The sequence below is a fragment of the Hipposideros armiger genome, unplaced genomic scaffold (genome assembly GCF_001890085.2).
Source record: "Hipposideros armiger isolate ML-2016 unplaced genomic scaffold, ASM189008v1 scaffold_40, whole genome shotgun sequence".
Taxonomy (NCBI): domain Eukaryota; kingdom Metazoa; phylum Chordata; class Mammalia; order Chiroptera; family Hipposideridae; genus Hipposideros; species Hipposideros armiger.
The window spans coordinates 4,819,393-4,841,083 of NW_017731390.1; the positions used below are offsets into that span (position 1 = coordinate 4,819,393).

The 21,691-nt window shown below is 52.5% G+C and overlaps 1 protein-coding gene across 1 annotated transcript; it reads left to right on the plus strand.

Annotated features, from left to right (window-relative positions):
• The first annotated feature begins 4,415 nt into the window (after nucleotides 1–4,415).
• Nucleotides 4,416–17,831, plus strand: RAPGEFL1 (Rap guanine nucleotide exchange factor like 1). The gene is made up of 15 exons (XM_019638443.1): nucleotides 4,416–5,343; nucleotides 8,110–8,188; nucleotides 9,096–9,231; nucleotides 9,443–9,540; nucleotides 11,262–11,374; nucleotides 11,669–11,836; nucleotides 12,544–12,641; nucleotides 12,754–12,876; nucleotides 13,446–13,624; nucleotides 13,717–13,807; nucleotides 14,308–14,358; nucleotides 14,803–14,890; nucleotides 15,083–15,147; nucleotides 15,527–15,581; nucleotides 15,829–17,831. Exons 1-15 carry the CDS (start codon nucleotides 4,824–4,826, stop codon nucleotides 15,951–15,953), a joined length of 1,989 nt encoding a protein of 662 aa, XP_019493988.1. The 5' UTR covers nucleotides 4,416–4,823; the 3' UTR covers nucleotides 15,954–17,831.
• Nucleotides 17,832–21,691: the final 3,860 nt, after the last annotated feature.

Sequence of the window (21,691 nt, forward strand, 5' to 3'; positions counted from 1 at the left end):
CCCCCCCCCCTTTTAAATGAACAAGTTCATTTTTCTGGTTTGCTAGCTCCTCTGGTTCGCTTTTGGTTCTTTGCTGCACAGATAATTGAGAACTTACCAGCCACTCTTTTCCCACCAAGTCTGCAAAGAGCTGGCCTTTTATTTTTGGTTGGCCTTTGTTATTATATACTTGGATTCTCTTAACTCCTCTAACTCTATGGAAATAGCTGTCTGCACAGAGTGTCCCATTGTGGAGGAAAGCTCAAAGTGTATGGCAGGAGCCATTCTTCTTGATTTTGGTCTTTAGGAGTCTGAGCCTCCATCAGTCCCTGTGTGCTGGTAGGTAGAGTTTCTACTACTGAAGGTAGAGTTTCTACAGTAGGGAGGGATGGCAAACCAGACGTTTTTGTGAGAAAGAGAGGGTGGAGTGAGAGCCTTTGCACCTTAGGGATATGTATTCACACAGTCCTCAGGGCTCAGTCTTTGAGGTAAGTGGAATTAAAGGGTCCTGCTTTTCTTTTTTCCATCTCTCCTATTACACCCCCTTTCCATTTGCCGTGGACCAATGCATCTCTGGAGGCAAATATCCAGCAAGCAGTCTACCCTGTCCTTTGTAATAGGTCTTCTCCATGTCTCTCCTGCTATAAGTGTTTAGATGTTACTACCTTATTTTCCTCAAGTTCTACTGTCCTTGCAAACAGAAGTACCACACCTGGGCTTAAGGCCTCAGGAGGCCAGTCACTTTGGGGGCAAGGGGTCCTCTCTCCTCTCCTCCCTACCCATGGCGCTGAACCACTCCCCTGTTGCCTCTGTGGAACAGAGTCCTGTTATTGCAGTACTCTTGTCTGCCAGGGGTAACTGGCCACTGTCCCTGTCCTTCTACAGAACCTGAGGGAGAAGGTGGCAACTGTGTCTCTTCCCAAGCAATGTCACTATTTTGATTCCTTCCCTTTAGCAGCTGGCCTGACCACTTGGAGTCACAGGTGTGTGGTGGGGAGGTGGGAGGGGCACTTAAGCTGTAACCCTCGAGGAAATAGCTAAGAGATTCTTCCAGGGGTAGCTGGTGGTTGTGCCTTTTGTAGGCTGTTCCCTTTGCCTTAAACCTGAACATATCCCTCCTCCAGCCTGTGGGCAGTATGCCCAGATTCCCAGACCTTAAGACACTGTGACAGTTGTCTCTGTTGGTCCGCTGTGTTTTGTTGCAAGAATTTCTCCATGTGTGTTGTTGTTTTCGTTACTGTTTTAAAGGGTGCACATTTGTGATCAGCATTGTGACTTGAAGATAATAAAATTTAGACTGTAAACTTGGCTTTTTTTGCCAGTGTTTTTCATGCATTTTGATTTTAGAGGGCGGGAAGAAGACGCCTTGATTCCTCAGAGTGACAGTCACAACTTGAGCCAGCTCAGACTTGTGAAATGGAAGCCCAGAGGGATGAGGAGCCCCTGTGAGGCCACAAGTGTGTCTGTACTCCCATCGGCTGTCTTTCCCAACCACATTGCAACATAGACGCCAGGATATCATTCAGTAGCTTCGTTGGGAAGTGTCGGGACAACAACTAGTGAGATACTGCTTACCCACGTGCCCATAGTATCCCTGTTGCCTGCCTTTGTGGAAGGCCTGTAAGTTTCCCAGGGTAATGTGCCAAATGGCAGTACTGTGTACCAGGTCCCAGCTGAGGGTGAGCTGCTGCTTGAGAAGTGAAGACTCACTCTGGCATTGAAGTATCAAGGCCCACAGTCTAAGAGGGAGGCTCTGTCAGCCTTAGTACAGGGGGAGAGGAGGGGCAATTGAAAGACTGCCAGCTGTGGCTCATGCTGCCAGTTACCTCCGCCACTTGCCCTCTGATGAGCACAGGGCAGTTTTTAACTTTGAATTGACTATTTCCTACAGATCCTGGGTGCTGTGGAAGTTCACCACAGAGACAATCCATAGTGTGGGGGAGCAATTGAATGTAATGTGGAGCCGACAGCATCTATTCTTCAGTCTCACAAATCCTTGTACACTGGGGGGCATGAGCATCATGGCATATCTTAAAAATGACAGTTGACACTTTCCCTACACCCCTTGGTGCTGCTGCTACAGCTGGAGGACCATGACTCTCGTGACCCCCATCCCTAATTCCTCCTTAAATTATGTCATTTTGCTTCCTTTCTCCCCTACAGGGTGATGGGTATCCATGGGCCTGATCTGGGGTTATGCAAAGAATGCCCCCCGCCCTTGGCGTTGGGTTACTGGCAGGAGGAATGAGCATGTTAAGATACTCCCCCCCACACACACACACACACACGCGATCTCTGCCTCTTGCTTCCCCAGTTAGATCCCATTGCTCTCTGTTGCCCTGGTAACCGGCTCAGCAAGAAGAAACTCAAGCTCGGCAAAGGCCTCAGTTCTCTGCCCTCCTCGCCTGCCTCAGTGGGCAGAAAGTGTAAGGGGCAGACATATCAGTGTTAGGTAGCCTTGCTGCATCCCCTTCTAGAAATCCATGGGCTGAGCTCTCACAAGTTTTTTTGCCTCCATCTTGCCCTCAATTTCAATTTCTTCCATGGTAGAGTGTAGGTGCCCTGCCAGCCCTCCTCCCCCTTGGAGTCAGCATACAGGTCAGCTACTTTTTGAGTGATTTAGAACAGCAAAGACAAAATCTCAAAGTTGTCTCCCAGCATTTGCAGCCCACTTGGGTGAGGGTGTCCCTCTAGGGCAATTATTTTCAACATGGGCTATTTGAATCACTTGGGGATCTTCCAAAAAATAACCATAAACCTTGGCCCCATCTCAGAGAGATGATTTAATTGGTTTGGGGTGTGGCCTGGGCCTCAGTATTTTTTAAAAGTTCCCTTGAGTTTCACTGCAGTTGGGGCAAGTACGACTGCTGCTCAAGAAGCACCATGACTTGATGCTGGCTTTCCTCCCTGATTTAAGACCTTGGATTTTAGTCTCTGTCTGATATCCTTGAGTAGTTGGGGAGGTCCTGGAGTCCTGCTCCCAAAGCTTCCAGTTTCCAGAAGTCTCTCTGACCCTTTTATTTCCAGCTCCCACACCGTCCACACCCCCCAATTCTTCCCCCTTCCTGACAATCCCAAATCCTGCCCAGAGAGAAGGTTACCAAGGCAACCAGCTTAATCTGGTAACTGTGGCATGTGCTGGGAGTGGAGCCCTCCCCTCTTCTTATTTGGTTCATAAAATGTCTGGGGAGCTCCAAGGCACTCCAGTCAGTTTCCCCCCCTTAACCCCAGGAATATTGGGGTATCTAATAAAGGGAGCCCAGGAAGCTGATTCTTGGGTGTCTATTCTAGCTTCTTAAGTCAAAATTGTGCTCTCCCTTGTTTACTGTTCCCTTTCCAAATGCACACACAGATGGGTGTGCAGGCTTTAGTTCTGTGAACACATGCTCCAGCACAGACAGGACCAGATATGCACACACTGACACATGTGTCGTGCACACCCTGTTTAAGTCCTACCACCACTCCCAGCCTTTGGCATTCCTGTCCCTGCCTGGTCGATGCACAATAAACAGGGGTGGGGCATTGGCCAAGGAGCCTCAACCCATCTGGAACCTGGTGCCACTCCCCAACCTTGTTACCTTAGCCTTACTGTGCTTACACTGAGCTTGTCTCTACCCCCCCCCCCCCCCGCCACCAAGTAGTGTACCCTTAGGGACAGAGTGCTCCTGGTATAGGCATCAGGAATAAGGATTATTTGGAATGCAAACCTGACACCACTTTCCCTACTCCATAGTTGTGTCAACTCTGGGGGGGCTCTCTGCTTGATTTCAGCTGGCAGTTCGGGAATTTATAATCCATCCCCACGGCCCTGCTTCCTGCTGCCAGCTAGGCTTAGGTGCCCTTGTGCTCCTGGTCTCCTCCCCCTGCCTACTGTCTCTTCTCCTCACCCCAGCTAGACCTGCCACAACCTGCTGCTCCCCGCCTGGCTCCTACCTGCTTGCCAGTACCTGCCTGTCACAGGCCAGGCCTACACCATCTATTGTGCCCTACCAGAAAGGGCATATGGGTGCTGCCCCCAGGGCCAATGCCGGTCCACCCAAGGCCTTACCAGGCCTTGTTACGAGTAGTCCTGTGAGTATGACAATAGAGCATGCTGTTGGGTTGAGAGTGACAGACACCCAATCAGCAATCTGTAGGCCTCACCTGAATACAGGTAAATGACTCAAGGTGTGCAGACCACAGATCTGTTCTGGTTCTTTGAAATACTAAAAAGTCCCTGTAAGTCCCCGAGCCAGGAATCCCTCTCAATTGGTTGATCACTCCCTTTCCGTCGCCCTTAATTTCTGCGTCTGCTCTAAACTCTCTACCCAATCCAACTCAGGCCCTAACAGTTGCCCTCGTGATCAGCCCCAACGCCCAAGTTCAAGCCTTGCGCTGCCTAGGGGGTGGGCCCAGTCAGGGCAGGGGCGGGGACTGGGCGGGGACTGGAGGAGGGGGTGCGGTCTCAGTTCTGCCACCTTCCCCTGGTCAGGAGCGCAGCCGCCGCTGCTGCCGCGTCCTCAGCCTTGCGCTCCGCCCGCTCTCTCTGTCGCCGCAGCCCGGCCGTGGAGCGCAGAGTCGGGGCACTGGCCCTGCAGCCTTCCTACCCTTCGGGCTGTGTGCCGGCTGCAGCCGGCATGGGGGACCTCTAAGAACGGGCACCCCTTCCCTCCGGCACCTCCCCCGGCCACTGGCCACGGGACTCCAGCCAGCGAGCCTCGGGCACTTCTGGCCCCCAGACCAGCGCCTGGCACAGCCCTCCGCTCTGCCCCTTCGGCTTTGAGCATCGTGTCCCCTGCCCCCCCCGCCCGCGCCTGGGACACCTGGGTCCCCCGGCGGCCCCTAGGAGAGGGGCGGGGGGGGGCATGAAGCCGCTGGAGAAATTTCTGAAGAAACAGACGTCGCAGCTGGCGGGGCGAACGGTGGCGGGAGGTCCCGGTGGGGGTCAGGGAAGCTGCGGCGGGCCTGGAGGGGGTGGGGGACCTGGCGGGGGCGGCGGTCCAGCCGGGGGACCGCGGCCGCTGCAACGGCGTCAGAGCGTGTCTCGCCTGCTGCTCCCAGCTTTCCTTCGGGAGCCCCCCTCCGAGCCGGGGCTGGAGCCGCCCCTTGAGGAGGAAGGGGGAGAGCCGGCGGGGGTCGCGGAGGAGCTCGGCAGCGGGGGACCCTGTTGGTTGCAGCTAGAGGAGGTGCCGGGGCCCGGGCCGCTCGGGGGAGGGGGGCCCCTGCGCTCCCCTTCCTCGTACTCCTCGGACGAGCTGTCCCCCAGCGAGCCCCTGACTTCCCCGCCCTGGGCGCCCCTGGGCGCCCCCGAGCGGCCGGAGCATCTTCTGAACCGGGTTCTGGAGCGGCTGGCGGGAGGGGCCACCAGGGACAGCGCCGCCTCAGGTAAGGAGCCGGCTTCTCCATCCCGGAGTAGGGGGTTGCCACCTGGTTCCTCTTACTTGCCCTTGGAGAGTAGGGGTGGCTCTATGCCGGAGATTCGATGCGGGGTTGAGTGGTCAGCTGAAGCGGGGTAGGGGCCCATCGGAGGAATAGACCCTTCTGCAGAAGAGAGATGGCAGTGCCACCTTCCTCCCTGTAACAGCCTCACCCACAGCTGGAGAAGAAGCTAAGCCACTTTCTCTCTTTAAGCCACCCTTCCTTTCCCCTGGACATTTTATCCACAGACTCATTTTATCCACAGTCCCTGATGTTGATTACCTCCTTCTGGGGCCCAAAATTAGAGCCTGACACACTAAGATGGAAGCTGCCCACAGCAGCCCGTGCCACCACCCCTCCACCGCCAGAGGTGCCCAACCCTTAAAGACCTTCCAGGAGTCCCTGATTCTGTTTAGAAGCCCAGAGCAGAGGGCTGGCCCACTCAGCGGGGCAGTGCCAGACAGGCACTGGGCCTGAGCTGCCTTTTGGGCTCTGGCAAAGGGATGCATTGTCCTTAGCAGCTTGTGGGGAGGGAGGCATTCTAGTTGGGGGCTGACTCAGAGGTGTTGTTGGGGGAGAGGTGGCTGGGCAGACATCAGGCCCCTGGCAGCACCCAGGGGGGGGGGGTCTGAGCCTCTCCAATTCCCGCCCTTCCAGTGGCAGGCCTCAGCACACGGCCTCTTTCAGAAATAATAACCACACCCTGGGAGGCTGATTCCCTAAACGATGATGCTATTTCACCACTCCCCACCAGCACCCTTACTAAGGAAACTTTGAGGAAATTGAGGCCCCAAATTGCTGGTTAGTGGGTGAGGTAGAAGACCAGCTGGTCTTTAGGTCTGGCTCTCAGAATCTCACTAAGCCCCGCAGGGTCTGGGGACTGGAAGTCCTGGTGGGGGGTTTCAACACTTTGCTCTCAGACCTCTGCAGGGAGCCCTAGCCTAGATGTGTGGAAGGGGGCTCCACTCCTCTAGATTTTTCTCGAGACTGAGGTCCTTTCCTTTGGCTCAGGCTGTAGCTGCCCTGGGGAGCTGACACCTTTTGGATTTAATTAGAAAAATATCAGACACACACAGCTCTCCTAACCATAACTTCCCGCCTACACCACACACCCTGTGTGTCTCTATGACACATTCCCTGGGGAGGCTGTGCATTGGACCAGAGCCTTCCTTAGAAGAGACAGACGCCGAACTGTAGCCCCGACAGCAGCATCTCCCCGACTCTGCCCTGTGCTCCTCTTCCTTTGCTCTGGCTTAGCTCTCCTGTGAGATAGAGTATAGGAAGGATGTTGGGTATCCCTCTTCCTAGTCCCCATTTCTGGAGCTGGGTGTCAAGGTTAGGGGCAGGGGGCTCTCAGACTCACTTTAAGAACCCAGCAGGGTAGCTGGGCAGGAGGAAAAATGAGAAACTGCCTTTCTAGTGCCTGGTGCCACAGACTGTTCAGTCTACGCTGGGGAGGGACTCCTGAATTGATTGTCACCTGTATTGTGTGGCCTGGCAGGTTGGATTCCCAGAGTAACTGGTTTGGGGAACACCAAACCAGTCCCAGAGTGAATGAGAATCAGCTTAACCTGCCACTCTGATATTCTCTGATATAACCAATGTTCTCAAGCCATCTTGGTTCCCTCCCAGGGTGTGTGGGCGCGGAGAACTTACAGAAGGTACCCCAAACTAGCCAGTCTCTCAAACATCTAAGTAGCCCCATCTGACCACTGGTTCTACCCTGACACTCTGTTTACCTCAGGCACATTGAGAAAAGAACAAAGACTCAGGAGTGTAGGTTCTTAGTCCAGCTCTGGGCAAGTCCCTGGGCTTCAGTTTCTCATTTGTGAAATGAAAGCCTTGAAGTAGAGGATCTCATATTGGTTTTCCTCCTCTACCTTCCTGGCTAGAATAGGAGGCCAGGGGCTTGTGGTTTTGTCCTGGGGCAGTACCTGGAGACCTGGCCTTAACCTGTCCTGGTGAGGACTCCTGGCTCCCTCCCTGCACCCAGCCTGTCTGTGTGTGCCAGGCTGCCCTGCCCCACCCCAGGGCTGGCTGCAAGTCAGGGCGACCTTATACCTGGCTGACTGGCTGAGCCAGGCCCTGATGGGAGTGTAGAGGGGGAAAGGGTGGTGGGAGGAACCACACCCCTCTACCCTTCCATCATTAACTCTTCCATCTCTGGGCATCCAGAAGACACAGGTTTTCTCTTTAAAGGCTTTAGGATCAAAGAGATGGCAGCCCTTCCTCTCGCTTTTAATGGGGCTGGTTCTTACCTGCCTAGTTGGAACTCAAAGCTGTTAGGTAGGGAGTAGGGAGGGGAGGAGGGACACACACACACACACACACACACACACACAGAGCCTGCTGACCCTGACCTCTGTGTTTAGAAGTTCTCTTTGTCTAGAGACCCTTCTGTGGGCTACCTCTTTTGTGGGGCAGATCTCAAGCTTGGTGTAATATCTGACCAGCTTCACATTGAAGAGAAGTGGGCGTGGCCATCGAAGGGTGCCCCCTCCTCCCCTCCAGCTGCCTTGGCAGCTGCCAACCCACCCCCGCAGCGGCTGCCCAGAACCTTCACACGTGTGTGTGTGTGTGCACGCTTGTGCAGAGCATGACGGGGCAGGTGGCTGGAGCCCCAGCCTGGCTAACGAAAACTCACCCTTGGAGGCAAGAGAAGGGAGTGATGAGTGTCAAGTTACGTCCTGGAAGTGCCCTCCTGACATCAGTGGTGCCAATTGATCTCTACAGATATCTTGCTGGATGACATCGTCCTCACCCATTCTCTCTTCCTCCCCACGGAGAAATTTCTGCAGGAGCTGCACCAGTAATATCCTTTTGTGGAGCCAGCAAAAGGGGAGGTCAGGAGGAAGCCACTACCCCCATCCCATATGTGGTATCAGGACCTAAGCTCTCCCCTAGAAAACACACTTGGGTTTCAGCCCCAGTTTTTATACTCACCAGCTGTGTGACCTTGGATCATCTTAACCTCCCGAGGCTTCAGTTTCCTCGTCTGTAAAATGGGGGCGAATAGCACCTGCTCTGATTACCTACAGGGCTGCTGTGGCGATGGATCTGATAGGAGGTACGGGAGTGCTTTGGAGATTGCAAAGCCCTGTACAAATGTAAGGTGTTATTATTCTATTAAGAGTGCTTCTCTCCCCACCGAATTGTTGCTCTAAACATCTGGTTGCCCAGTGAGTTATTACAGGGTCTGATGTAAACATCAGGTCATGGCTGTGCTTCATTAGGGTCTGCTAGAGACAAGCCACTGGCTGGGCTATTCATAGGGTCTCATGTAAGCATAGGGCCTCTCACTGAGTTATTTTAAGACCAAATTGTAAATGTCAGGCTGAGTAGAATATCAGAGGCTTTCTTAGAAACACCAGGCCTTACACTGAGGTATGGTCAGGTTTGTTGTAAGCACCATTGGTTTTTATTAGCCTGCTGTGAGCTCCAGGCATGGGCTAGTCAGAGGTTGGGTGGGTCCAGGCAGGGTATCCTCAAGTGAAATTCAAAGAGGCAGGAGCTGGATGTGGTCAAGTGGGTGCCATCCCTGGCTACTCAGCAAAAACCTGGGCTGAGTCATGAGGGCGTCTTGGTTCCAGAGACCCCAGGATCTCCTTTCTCCCTGGCCCCAAACCTAGAGAATATGTGGAAGTAGCTTCGCCTCCCATCTCCCTTCCCAGTTTCCTCAGGTCTGCCTGCCCAGGACTTTTTCTTAACCTAGGGGTCAGCTTTGTTTGGGCGGGAGGCATGGAGAGCCCCGAGGGGCTGGGCCGGAAGCAGGCCTGTCTGGCCATGCTCCTTCATTTCTTGGACACCTACCAGGGACTGCTGCAGGAGGAAGAGGGGGCCGGCCGCATCATCAAGGTGGGCCTGGGAAGAGAAGGCGGGTGAGCAGGCTATTAACTCTGAAAGGGGGCCCCTTTGAAGGCACCATACTGGAAGAAAAAGATGCCAGTGGGCCTTAACTTAATATGGTTCTTCAATACTTGAAGGCATGGAGACCCTGTCCCAGCCCTTACAGAGAGAGATATTTGGGATGAGACCCCTGCCTTCATGTCTCTCCTCCTCTCCCCAGGATCTGTACCTGCTGATTATGAAGGATGAGTCCCTTTACCAGGACCTCCGAGATGACACACTGCGGCTGCACCAGCTTGTGGAAACAGTGGAGCTAAAGTGAGGGGAATGGGCTGGAGAAGGGGACAGGAAAGAAGTCCCCCATGTTCTTTTCTTATGGGGGGCTGCCTCTGGCTTTTTGGCTCCAATATGGTTTTATTTGAGTCCTTTTTTCTTACTGGAGAGTAGCACAAAGCACTGTCTCTGGTCACTTTTTTGTCCATTTTCTCATTTATTTGTACCATTTATGTGTCGATCCAATGGTGTACTGGTAAATATATAACAATGAGCACTCGGGAAAAAGAGCCCTGGTTTGTAGCTTTTGCTGATTTCAGTGGTGTAAATTCTCTCACCATGGCTGATTTCAAGCGACCAACATGACATGACGTCACTGAAGGTGAAGGTGGGAAGAGATGTACAGTACCAGGCCATTATATAAAATTTTCACCATTACAAATACCATAGATGTATAATATCCTGAAGAGCATTGATAATGGTAAAATGTAGCAAAACAATTAGGAAACTTCTTTTTTTGGGTAATAATTTGGCTGTAAGATTAGAAACACGCAGGCTCATACATTTTTTAATGGCTTTGTTTAAAACCCAGTTGGCAAAATACCCCAAATTTAACAATCTGCTCTCATGAGCCAGTGTGAGCCAGCTTCAGGACACCACTGCACCCACCCACCCATCCATCCATCCATCCATCCATCCATCCATCCATCCATCCATCCTTTCAGCCCTTTCAGTTTCTCTCCGCTCCATCCCCAACACCACAATCCTTGTTTAGGCCTCATGATCTCTTCACCTGGATTATTGCCACAGCCTTCTATCCAGGGCTTCAACGTATGGTATTGTGTCCTCCTCTCCCTTCTTATGCTGACACTAGAGAGATCTTTCCAACTTGACGACATCATGCTCCTGTTCCAAAAACATCCGTGGCTCCCCATTGCCTACAAGAAAAAGTTGCAACATCCTAGCACAGCATTCAACACCTTTCCCTTTCTGCCTTCTGCTAATCCTATTTCCTCTCCCACATCCCCCTATACCCATGACACTCCTTATACACCCCATTCCCTGAACTCCTGTCCTTTCCCAACTTCCTGCTGTCATTTATATGGTCTATTCCAGAAGGACCTCCTCCCACCCGCTTCTCTTCTTGTTGTCCTTCAAGGGCCAGGTCAAATGCTGTCTTCTCAATGGAAGTTCCCCAGATCCTCCTTTTAGGAGTAGCTTTCTCCCTCCCCCATACCAACATAACTTTCCTTGTACCTAACACCTCCTGCCTTGTGTTAGAAGTAGCTGGGCGTACAGCTGTCTCCCTCTCAGACTGCAAAGTCCTTTTGGCAAAATTCAGCAAATAGCTGATGACCTACACCTGCCATGTACTAAGCAATGTACTAGGCCTGGAGGATAAAAAAAAAAATTCTGTAAAAATGAATCCCAGCCCTCAAAAGCTCTCAGTCTTGTAGAACAGATTAGATGTGAAGATAAACAAATATTAGCCCCATGTCCTATAGTAGTTGAAGGGGGGAAAAGTGACCTTTCCTGGTGGGTGCGGTGAATCAAAGAAGAATTCATGGAAGAAGTGGCATTTGATTTGGGTCACTCGGACAGTTGTCCCCTGCTATCATTGTCCTCCCTTCTGACCTCTTTCACCACTCTCTGAACCTGATGCCAGTGCACCCTTGACCCAGTTCTGGTATTCCTGCTTGATGTTGCCTGTCTGGCACTCCATATGCCTGACAGGGCTTCCTGATGCCCAGCTGTGTCCATGCCAGGATCCCAGAGGAGACCCAGCCACCCAGTAAGCAGGTGAAGCCACTCTTTCGCCACTTCCGTCGGATAGACTCCTGTCTGCAGACCCGAGTGGCCTTCCGGGGCTCCGATGAGAGTGAGTGTGGGCATTAGGAAGGGCAGTGCTTCCTGAGTGGTTCTGGTGGCCCTGCGGGGTCTCTGGGTCTTGGGCACTCTCCGTGGGTCTTGGGAATCCCCCTGGCTAGTAGAACCACTCCTTTCACAGCATCTTTTTCTTTTTTCTTTTTTTTTTCACAGCATCTTTTTCAAAGGCTAACCAATTTAGGGTTAGGGGTGGGATGGGGTGGGAAACAGAGGTGCCCTGGAGGAGACTGTGCCCGTGTTGCCATTCTGCCATCTGATAAAAAGCCACCTTCCTGTCTCTATCCAGTCTTCTGCCGGGTCTACATGCCTGACCACTCTTATGTGACCATACGAAGCCGCCTCTCAGCGTCTGTGCAAGACATTCTGGGCTCTGTGACGGAGAAACTGCAGTACTCAGAGGAGCCTGCGGGGCGTGAGGATTCCCTCATCCTGGTGGCTGTGGCCTCCTCTGGAGGTGAGAGGGTCAGGAAGAGCTGGGCTGGGGAGAGAAATTCACAAGCTCAGTGCCCTGGGGCAGTGTAAAGACTGACTTCTAGGCCCTGGCTACTGCAAGTGTGATGCTGGGACCAGCCGCATGAGCATCAGCTGGGAGCTTATTAAAAATGCAGTATTTCAGACCCCCTCTAGACCTGCTGAATTGGAAGGTACCTTTTAACAAGATCCCCAGGCTATTCTATGCACGTTAAAGTTTGGGAAGCACTGGTCCAGGACAGTTGGATGCTGATCTGGGCGCTTGCCTCTTACCTACCTTGGGGTCTAGTCCTTTAACCCCACCCCTGGAGTACCTAAGGATGCTATGTTTTTGAGGCTGAAGACACAGGGTGGGCCTCCAATCCCTGTGGGAAGGCAGAAAGCCTGCAATGGAGTAGCCATAGCCTTATTTCCCTCTAAGACGGGGAAAAAGTCCTGCTTTTCCAGTGTCACAGGGATGAAAGAATGAGAGGAGAGCTGTGAACGAACATTGGGGTTATAAATACAAAAGAAATCATTATTTGAAAAATTTCAGAAAAATATGGCATAAACTGGTGATAACATGAATCCCGTTAGTCTAGCATGTGTCCACGTGGGGTGAGGGGTTTCTGGATGCTGTGGTGACAGTGGCTGGGATATGTGAGGGGGCCGATGGCCAGGGCTGAGGCAGAGCAGCTTGTTCTTCTGCAGAGAAGGTCCTTCTCCAACCAACTGAAGACTGTGTCTTTACCACGCTGGGCATCAACAGCCACCTGTTTGCCTGCACCCGGGACAGCTACGAGGCCCTGGTAAGAACGCCTTCACAAGGCCTTGACTGGGAGTGAGGGCTGGGAGGGGCTGGGAGCAGAAACTCACCATCTCAGAGGGGGAGCCCAGCCTTGTGCCCCTGCCTGCCACCAGGTGCCTCTCCCAGAGGAAATCCAGGTCTCTCCTGGAGACACAGAGATTCACCGAGTGGAGCCAGAGGACGTCGCCAACCACCTTACTGCCTTCCACTGGGAGCTGTTCCGATGTGTGCACGAGGTGGGGACTGAGGCTGGTGCTGTGCTGGGGGCCTGAAGGGTGGCAGCTGAAGTCCCTGGTTAGAACGTGCAGCATGCCCTCTGGCAGCAATGTACTGACAGAACCTCCCTAAGCCTTTGTCCCCTCTTCTGAAAAACAACTAAGAGACCTCCTAGCGGGGTGGCTCAGGGCTCAAATGCTGCTTACACAGAACCTGTGTCATGATTAGTATTTAAAAAATATTCACTATTAAGGAAAGAAAATCAAGCAGTGACAATAATGTCTATCAGATGGTTCAAGTGCCTGGCACCTAGTAAATGCTCAATAGATGGTAATTATTCATATTGGTTGGTTTTTTTCCCCCATCTCTGTTGCATCCTGTCCTGTCCCCGTTTTTTTTGTGTTTTTTTTTTCTATTTTCCACCCCACTTGGTTTAGAAATAAAGAGAAACAGAGATAAAGAGACAGCACGTGAAAGCTTTGAGCTCCCACCCCCGCCCTCCTGCCTTTCCCTCCTTGCCGTTTGGCATTGCCATCTTCCCACCCACACCCCCTACGCCCTGGCCGCCCCTCCACCACTGTCGGTGCAGCTGGAGTTCGTGGACTACGTGTTCCACGGGGAGCGCGGCCGCCGGGAGACGGCCAACCTGGAGCTGCTGCTGCAGCGCTGCAGCGAGGTCACCCATTGGGTAGCCACCGAGGTGCTGCTCTGCGAGGCCGCCGGCAAGCGTGCGCAGCTGCTCAAGAAGTTTATCAAGATTGCGGCCATGTGAGTGCGGCCGCCCGCGGACCCGGAGCTGGGATGTCGGGGCGTGGCCATCGCCACCTGACCGCCCACTGACCAGCCTCCCATCCCCGCAGCTGCAAGCAGAACCAGGACCTCCTGTCCTTCTACGCCGTGGTCATGGGGCTGGACAACGCCGCGGTCAGCCGCCTGCGGCTCACCTGGGAGGTGATACGACCTCTTCCCTTCCCTCTCCTCCCACTTTTGCTAGCCCACCTGGGGATCTTGGCCTCCAATCTCGGTCTTGACATCCCGGTTGGAAGGAGGCGCCCTCTTCTGGCAGATACAGTCCAGGGCACACAGCTCGGCTAAGGGACCCTGTCCTTGTGCAGATTAGTTGAATCCCGCCTGAGTGGGAGGGCAGGCAGCCCAGTCCAGGTCGCAGACTTGGCTGTTGGATCTCATCCAGCACTCAGTGAGGCACCTTGGTGCATGGCATCTGCATAAGCAGAGGCTTCCATTTCCCCAGAATAATTCATTCCTCTGGGCTGCTTCCAGCTTCCCAGAACCAGCCAAGGGTGACTCCACCCCCTCCAACCACCAGCTTCCCACCCCCCTGCAAGACACTCAGGCCCTTTCCCCCTCTAACACCTGGGGATTAATCAGAAGCTCCCATGAAACCCAAGGAGCGCCACTCTGACATTCCTTCTCCTTCCTTCAAACTGCAGAAGCTGCCAGGGAAATTCAAGAACTTGTTCCGCAAATTTGAGAACCTGACAGTGAGTGGGTTTGGCTCTTTTATCTGCCCCTGGTCTTGCCCCTCAGAGACTCTCTGTTCCCATAAACCTTCCTCAAACTTCCCTTTCAAGGTTTTCAGTGCCTAGTACCCCCCCCCCCCCCNTGCCCCTGGTCTTGCCCCTCAGAGACTCTCTGTTCCCATAAACCTTCCTCAAACTTCCCTTTCAAGGTTTTCAGTGCCTAGTACCCCCCCCCCCCGCTTCCCCTCTGCGCCTCCCCACCATGCTGGAGGATTGCTTCTGTTTTCCCTGGAGTTGCAGGGAGAGCAGTCAAGCTCCTCCCCAGCACACCCCAGCTAGACACCCATTCATACCCCTATCTGGTTGGAGATGTAGCTAGGGCAGCGGCATGAGGGAGGGGATGGGGGTTGCCTTGGGGTACCCTGGGCCTATCTGTCCCTTTATCCCTCTTGTGTGGAATGCCAGGACCCTTGCAGGAACCACAAAAGCTACCGAGAAGTGATCTCCAAGATGAAAGCCCCTGTGATTCCTTTCGTGCCTCTGATCCTCAAAGGTGAGGGATCTTCCCAAATTATGCTCCTCTATTCACAGTTTTCATGCCCGAGTTCTGACTCTCAGCCCCCTCCCAGCTCAGCTCTCAGTGCCCAGAGGAGAGGAGACCCCCAAGATTGGGTGGATTCCAGGGGAAGGGAAGGGCCCTTTGGACCCTCTTTCTTACTTACTTGCTTCTCTTTCCATCCCCTAGACCTGACTTTCCTGCATGAGGGGAGTAAGACCCTTGTGGATGGTTTGGTGAACATTGAGAAGCTGGTGAGTGGCACTGCCAGCCGCAGTCCTGAAAGTGGGGAACTGGCATCCTCCCCCTCTCCTGGCATCCCCCTACAGACAGCAGCCTTTCTCCATGGTGCCCAGCTTGCCTGACAGACTCCCGACTATCTCCCTGGTGGCATCACTGTAGCAACCCACCCACGGGTGGCAGAGCTAACAGGCAGTTTGGGGGGCAACTCTACTACCTCCCCCTCATCTGGCACCCTGTTACACCCACTTCTTTGGTCCTTCAAAGACCCCCCAGAATTGGGGACTGCAGAGAGTCAATCCAACGAGTTGGAGGTTGGAGGAAGGCAAGCATAAGACGGGGGGAGCATCTTTCTGTGCCCCTTTTCAGGGCTCATTCCTTGTCATTTCCCAGCATTCAGTGGCCGAAAAAGTGAGGACAGTCCGCAAATACCGGAGCCGGCCCCTTTGTGAGTACCCAGGGCTCTGAGAGTATTACAGGCAGAGCTTTGACTAAGCAGGAGGGTTCGGGGAGAGCTCGCTGTTCAAATGTTTATTTCCTTATACTTGTCAGTTCTCCATGCTCTCCTTTGACCTCCCCAGGGGCCCTCCTGCCCAACACTTGTCCCAATCTGCACCCTTCTCCTTGGGCTGGGATGTGTGTAGAGGAAGGAGGGAGGCTGGCAGCCTGACCGCCTCTCTCTCCTTATACCCCAGGCCTGGATATGGAGGCGTCCCCCCATCACCTACAGACCAAGGCCTACGTGCGCCAGTTCCAAGTCATCGACAACCAGAACCTCCTCTTTGAGCTTTCCTACAAGCTGGAGGCTAATAGTCAGTGAGAACAGAGGTTTTAGTCGGCCCCCACCAGGGTTCTCGGGCTCCTGGCACTCAAGCACTTTGCACGATGTCCCCCACCCACCTCTGACATCTTTCCCCTGGAGCAACTTCCCACCCCATGGGAAGGAGTTGGATGGACTTGCCCCTGGACTCATAAGCCTGTTCATCCTGCTGAAGTCCTCTCCCCATTGCTCCTTCAAGCCCAAACCACACTCTGCTGGTTTCAGCCCTTGCAGGGAAACGGGGCAGCGAGTTCCTTCCTCTGTCCCCTCCCATCGAGGTCTGTTCCTGAGATAGGAGTTTCCAAACTCCTCTTCCCAAGCAGGAAGGAAAGCTGCCCACCCTCCCCGTCTGGCAGAGCAGAATTGGAGGAGGGGCTGGCAGCCTTCCTCTCCAGCACCTGTCCGTCTTTTCGTCTTTTCGCTGGTCAGTGCTGGAACCCCTGGATGTTCCCGCCCCCACACCCCAAATATTATATTGCCCTCGTGTCTGTGTGCATGTGTGCGTGCGTGCGTGTACATTTGTCCCTCTTTAAGGAGCAGGAGTGCATCGGGTAATTGAGGGAGGGTGTTGTGTGTGCTGGGGGTGGTCCTTCTGTTTGGTGCTACCCTAGTCTACTCTGCCCCTGGGTTGGTGCTTTCTGCGCCCCCACCTCCCTGCTCAGTTCCTCATGCTGCCCTGCATCCCAGGCTTGTGGGTAAAGCTGCTCAGGAGGACAGGGAGCAGAAGCAGGTGGGAGGGGTTACCCACCAGCCCTTGGCAGTCCCCCGGTCAGGCCTCCTGAAGGTCCCTGGGTGGACTCCAACGAGAGGGTAAAAGATGCTCAGGGAAACACAGGCCTACGCTGCCTCTAGGGCCCTCCCTCTGTGTTACAGTAGGGTAGGGGTGTGGCCGTATCAGGAGTTAGGGGCGCCTGCTGCCCACACTCCTGCTTCTGGGGTGTCTCACTCATAAGAAGGGAGTTATCATCCCCCTTCTGGCTCTGTGTCTGACACCAAGGACATGATCTCTATCCCTTTCCCAGTCTTGACTCCCCCTTGGTCCCCCTCATCAGAGCTGGGGTGGGGTGGACCCCTGTACCTGGGGCAGGCAGACCCCCAAAGTGGGGGGAGGGAATGGCGGAGACCGTAAAGGCAGACTGGGCTCTGGTGATGCCTTTATTACCTCTCTGTCTCCCCTCCCTCTCCCATCACGGGCCTCTAGGGCTGAGGGGCTGCAGGGGCTCCTGGCAGCTACTGGGTGAGGTTTCCTGGCACAACCTCACCCTCCTTTCTGGCACCACCTCTTTCCCTTTTGAAGAGGCAGCAGCAGCAGCAGCAGCAGCAGCAAAAGCAGCTGCTGCTCCTGCTCTGAGGGTGTATATATTTTTTATCAAAAGCTCTGGAATTGTACATTTATTTTTTAAAACTCAAAGAGGGAAAGAGCCTTGTATCATATGTAAACAATGTATCATAGGTTATGTTGTACAGTCCCTTTTATACAGTGGCCTGTCTTGCTCCTCCCCACCCCCAGCCCCACATACACGGACGCTGTGTCCTACCCCCTCCATCCCTTACAGACAGTGACCAAGGCCCCCCTCGTGCGCCCTGCATCCTCCTTGCAACTGCAGATGTGTCCTCCTCTCCCTGCAGCCCCCCGACCCGTCTTAGCAGCCTTCTCATTCCGGCTCCCACAACCCTCCTGAGCACTGGGGCCCATTGGTCCAGTCTTGGCTGCTGCCTGCCCCTAGCCTTGACACCTGCCCTGCTCCTCCCAGGGGTCTCCCCGACCCCTCCCTGTGCCCGCAGCTTTAACAGAGTGAACCGTGTGTACTGTACAGGCTCAGTTGTCATTGCAGAAACTGCTGGGTGGAGAAAAAGCCGATAAAGTCTATGAATCAACCCTCCTGCTGTTCTCCATTCTGTTTCTTTGAGGCCCGGAAGAGCGGGTGGAGGGAGAGGGAACTGCCTCTCAGTGTACTGGGCCCCTCAGCAGGATGGTTTTGGAGTGACTTTGAAAATGTAGATGAGAGGAAAAGGTGCCAACCTCGTGAAACAGGCCACATAGTGCCTGGAACTTGGAAGAGTGAACGTTTTAGTTCTTACATGTTCCAGGTGCCATAGAAATCTGATCTTCCTTAACTCTAACACCTTAATGAGGAAGATGGAGGCTGGGTAATCCTAACATAAGGTCCAAGTTACAGGGAAAGTGAGGGGGTGGACCTGGGCCTCTAACCCAGATCTGTCCACTGCAGATAGCAAGCACTATTCACACAACCAATATTTACGAGTTATACTAAGGCGTGGGGCATCTAGAACTAAGCTCCACGAGATATCATTTACTCAGACAGCTGCACGCGAGCCCTTGACCTTTCCTCTTCCTATATCTGTCATTTCCTCAATCTTCTGCATCTCAGGAAGTGGTCCTTTCATCTACCCAGGCTTTCTAGGCAAGAATGTAGGACTCACCCGTAATGGTTCTTTCTCTCATCCCTCACTCACCTCATTGCCCAGTCCTTTTGCTTACAATTCCCGAATATATCCTGGATATGTACTCTCTATATCCTGGATTGGTCCACTTCTCTATGATTCTTCTATTACTACCGAGTCCAAACCACTTTCATGTCTTCCATGGATAACGACATTAGTCTTCTACCTGGGCTCTCAGCTTTCTGTCTCCAACTCACCCCTCACCCCTCCAGTTAGTACTCCACACTGCAGCCAGGGTACTCTTTTAAAAACCTAAATCAGATCGTGTATGGATAAAATTAAAAACAGTGGCGATGGGGCTGGCCGAGTGGCTCAGTTGGTTAAGAGCTCGCTTGGAAGCACCAGCTCTGAGCAGCAGGGCTGCAGTTCGGATCCCACATTGAGGGCCAGTGACGCTCGCCCTCTACAGCTAAGATGCTGAACAACAGCTCAACCTGGAGCTGGGCTGCTGTGAGTCGCCAGCGATGGCATAGGCTGCAGCCGGGCTGCAGTGGACTGCCCTGAGCTACGTGAGTGGCTGGCAGCCAGCGTGAGTGGCTGGTAGCCTGTGTGAGCTACCGGGAGGTGATGTGAGCAGCCGACCAGTGACCGGCGACCGATTGCCTCACCCGGGAAGAGCACAGTGATCATACCAACATGGGCCGGTGAAGTGACGTCCTCCACAACTAGACTGAAGAACAAAACAGCAATTTGTCTACCTGTCTGTTCCCCTTCCCCGATTCCCCACCGCTGTTACCCTCCCCCAATTCCCCAATAAAATCTTAAAAAAAAAACAAACAGTGGCAATGCCAAGTATCAATGAGGATGTGGAGCAACTGGAACTTTTATACACTGCTGGTGGGTGTGGCAAACTGTCTTGTAGTTTCTACTAAAACTAAATGTACATCTCAACTGTGACCTAACATTTCCACTCCTAGGTGTGTACCCAAGATAAATTAATGACTACGTCCACCAAAAGACACCCACACCGATGATTGTAGCAGCTTTATTCATGACAAAGAAGTTGGAAAAAACCCAAGTGTCCTTCCACAAGTGAATGGATAAATCAATTGTGGTATATTCTTACAGTGGAATACCACCTAGTGACAAAAAAGAACGAATGACGACTACCGGCATGAATGAATCACACAGACACAAAACCGAGTAAAAGAAGCCAGACACATAAGACTCCATACTGTATTGTTCTATGTAAGAGAAGTTCAAGATCAGGCAAAATTAATCTCTGGGTTTAGAAGTAAAAGTAGTAGTTACTCAATGGGATGGGAGAGAGTATTGATTGGGGAGGGGCATGGAGAAGCCCTCTGTGGTGATAGAAATGTTCTCTATCTTGACCTGGGGGTGGTTACGTGTGTGTGTGTGGCGGGGGTGGGAGGTGGTGTTCACTGAGTTGTTCATGTGAGATTTATAGATTTCACTGGATTTATTTTATACCTCAACTAAAACAATTCAGATTGTAACACTCCCATTTTCGATAACACTTAGGTTAAAAATCAAAATCCTTTCTCTCCAACCCTATCTCCTCCCCTTCTCCCCTCTCTCCACTCTAGCCACGCTGATCACTTTACTGATCTGAAACACATAACACTCATTCTTGTCTCAGAGGTTTTACTTTTGCTCTTCCCTGAGCCTTTCCTGACCACGCTGATCCACTCCAACCCTGCCCTTCACTCTTTATCCTCTTATCCTGTATTTTCTTCCAGGCACTCCTGACATCATATATACTTCTTTGTGTATTTGCTTCATGGTTACTCTCCCACCAGAATGTTAGCTCCATGAGTCTGTCCTGCTCACTATTCAGTACTTAGGACAATACCTGGCATAGAGAAGACACTCAATACATATTTGCCAAATTAATAAATTAGGTTGGTTGAAATAGGAGCTGTAGAGTGGGACAAGACATAAGATGATAAGTGGTCTGGGAATTAAGCCAAGGAGATTCTCTACCAGTCTGGGGATGGCGGGAGGGGCACAACAAGAGAAAACTTGGAAGAGACGACCCAGGTCTTGAAGCAGCATAGGGGTGACCACCAAAGTGTGGAAGTGGGAAGTCAGGAGGGCAGAAAAAGTGGTAGGGGCTATTCCCCTCATCCCCTGCTCAGTCATCGTTAGACCCATCAGTCATCTTTTAGGGGTGATGATAAGAGTTGACATTTGGAAGCGTGTCTGTTGTCACTCAGTTTGGGCTTTATGTGCATTCTCTCATTTAACCTTCCCACTGAACCCAAGAGTTTGGCTCCATCGGCTCTACTTTCCAGGTGAGAATTGAGGTCTCAAGAGATTTCTCATCAGAGGCACAGAGAGGACAAGTTTCCTGCCTTGAGTCTCACAGCTAGCAGGGATTTGAATCCAGTTTTTCTGACTTCAGAGCCACAGTTTAAGCTCTGCACAATCCTGAGATCTTGAATAGCTGAGAAGCGTCCACCTTGTGCTCACCAGGCTGCACTGGCAGCCTGGCTGTAGTTGAGAGGACCCTCCTTTCTGGTCTCCTCCTCCACCCCACCCATATTCTGCCTCCTTGTGCAGAGTGTGGCCAAGAGACACGGCCAAGAAACTTGAGAGGCGGTTCAAGGTCTCTGTGGGCTGGGTGGGGAGAAGATGAACTTATTTAGCAGCATTGCACCTCCTAGGCTGGTCTAGCAAAGAACAAACGGGTGACAATTATTTGACCAGCTAGTAAGATGCCCTCTTGAGTGGGTGTCTGGAGAGGCGAATGAAGAATTGAAGCAGTGCCCTTTTAATCCACTAGGTGTCGCCACCAAGATTACTTTCTCACCACGCTTGGGAATAGGGAGGAGGCGTAGGAAGGGGAGAGGCTGTTAGAGCATTTCTTGGGGATATCTTGAATCTCTCTGGGAGAGTCTGTCTCCAGGCATGAGTCAGAAATTTGATCAGAATAACTTGTATCTTTCATTCTGTCCCTCTCAACTGGCTATTTCCTATTTAGCATTTAAACCTTCTTAAGTCTCTATTTTTAAAAACACTTCCCTTGACCCCACACACCTGCTCTAGCTACTGTTCCCTCTCTCATTTCAGTTCATAACCAAACTTCTTCAAAGGGTTGGCTTCACTTACTGTCCTAGTTTCCTCACCTCCCATTCATTTTTTAAAAATTTTGTCTTGTTTTCCCAACTTTTCATCATGAAAAATTTCAATAGAAATGTTGAAAGATTGGCCCAATGAATACTCCAAAGTTTCTAGAGATTCTACAATTAACACTTGCTAAATTTGCTTCTCTCTCTCTCTCTCTCTCTCTCTCTCTCTCTCTCTCTCTC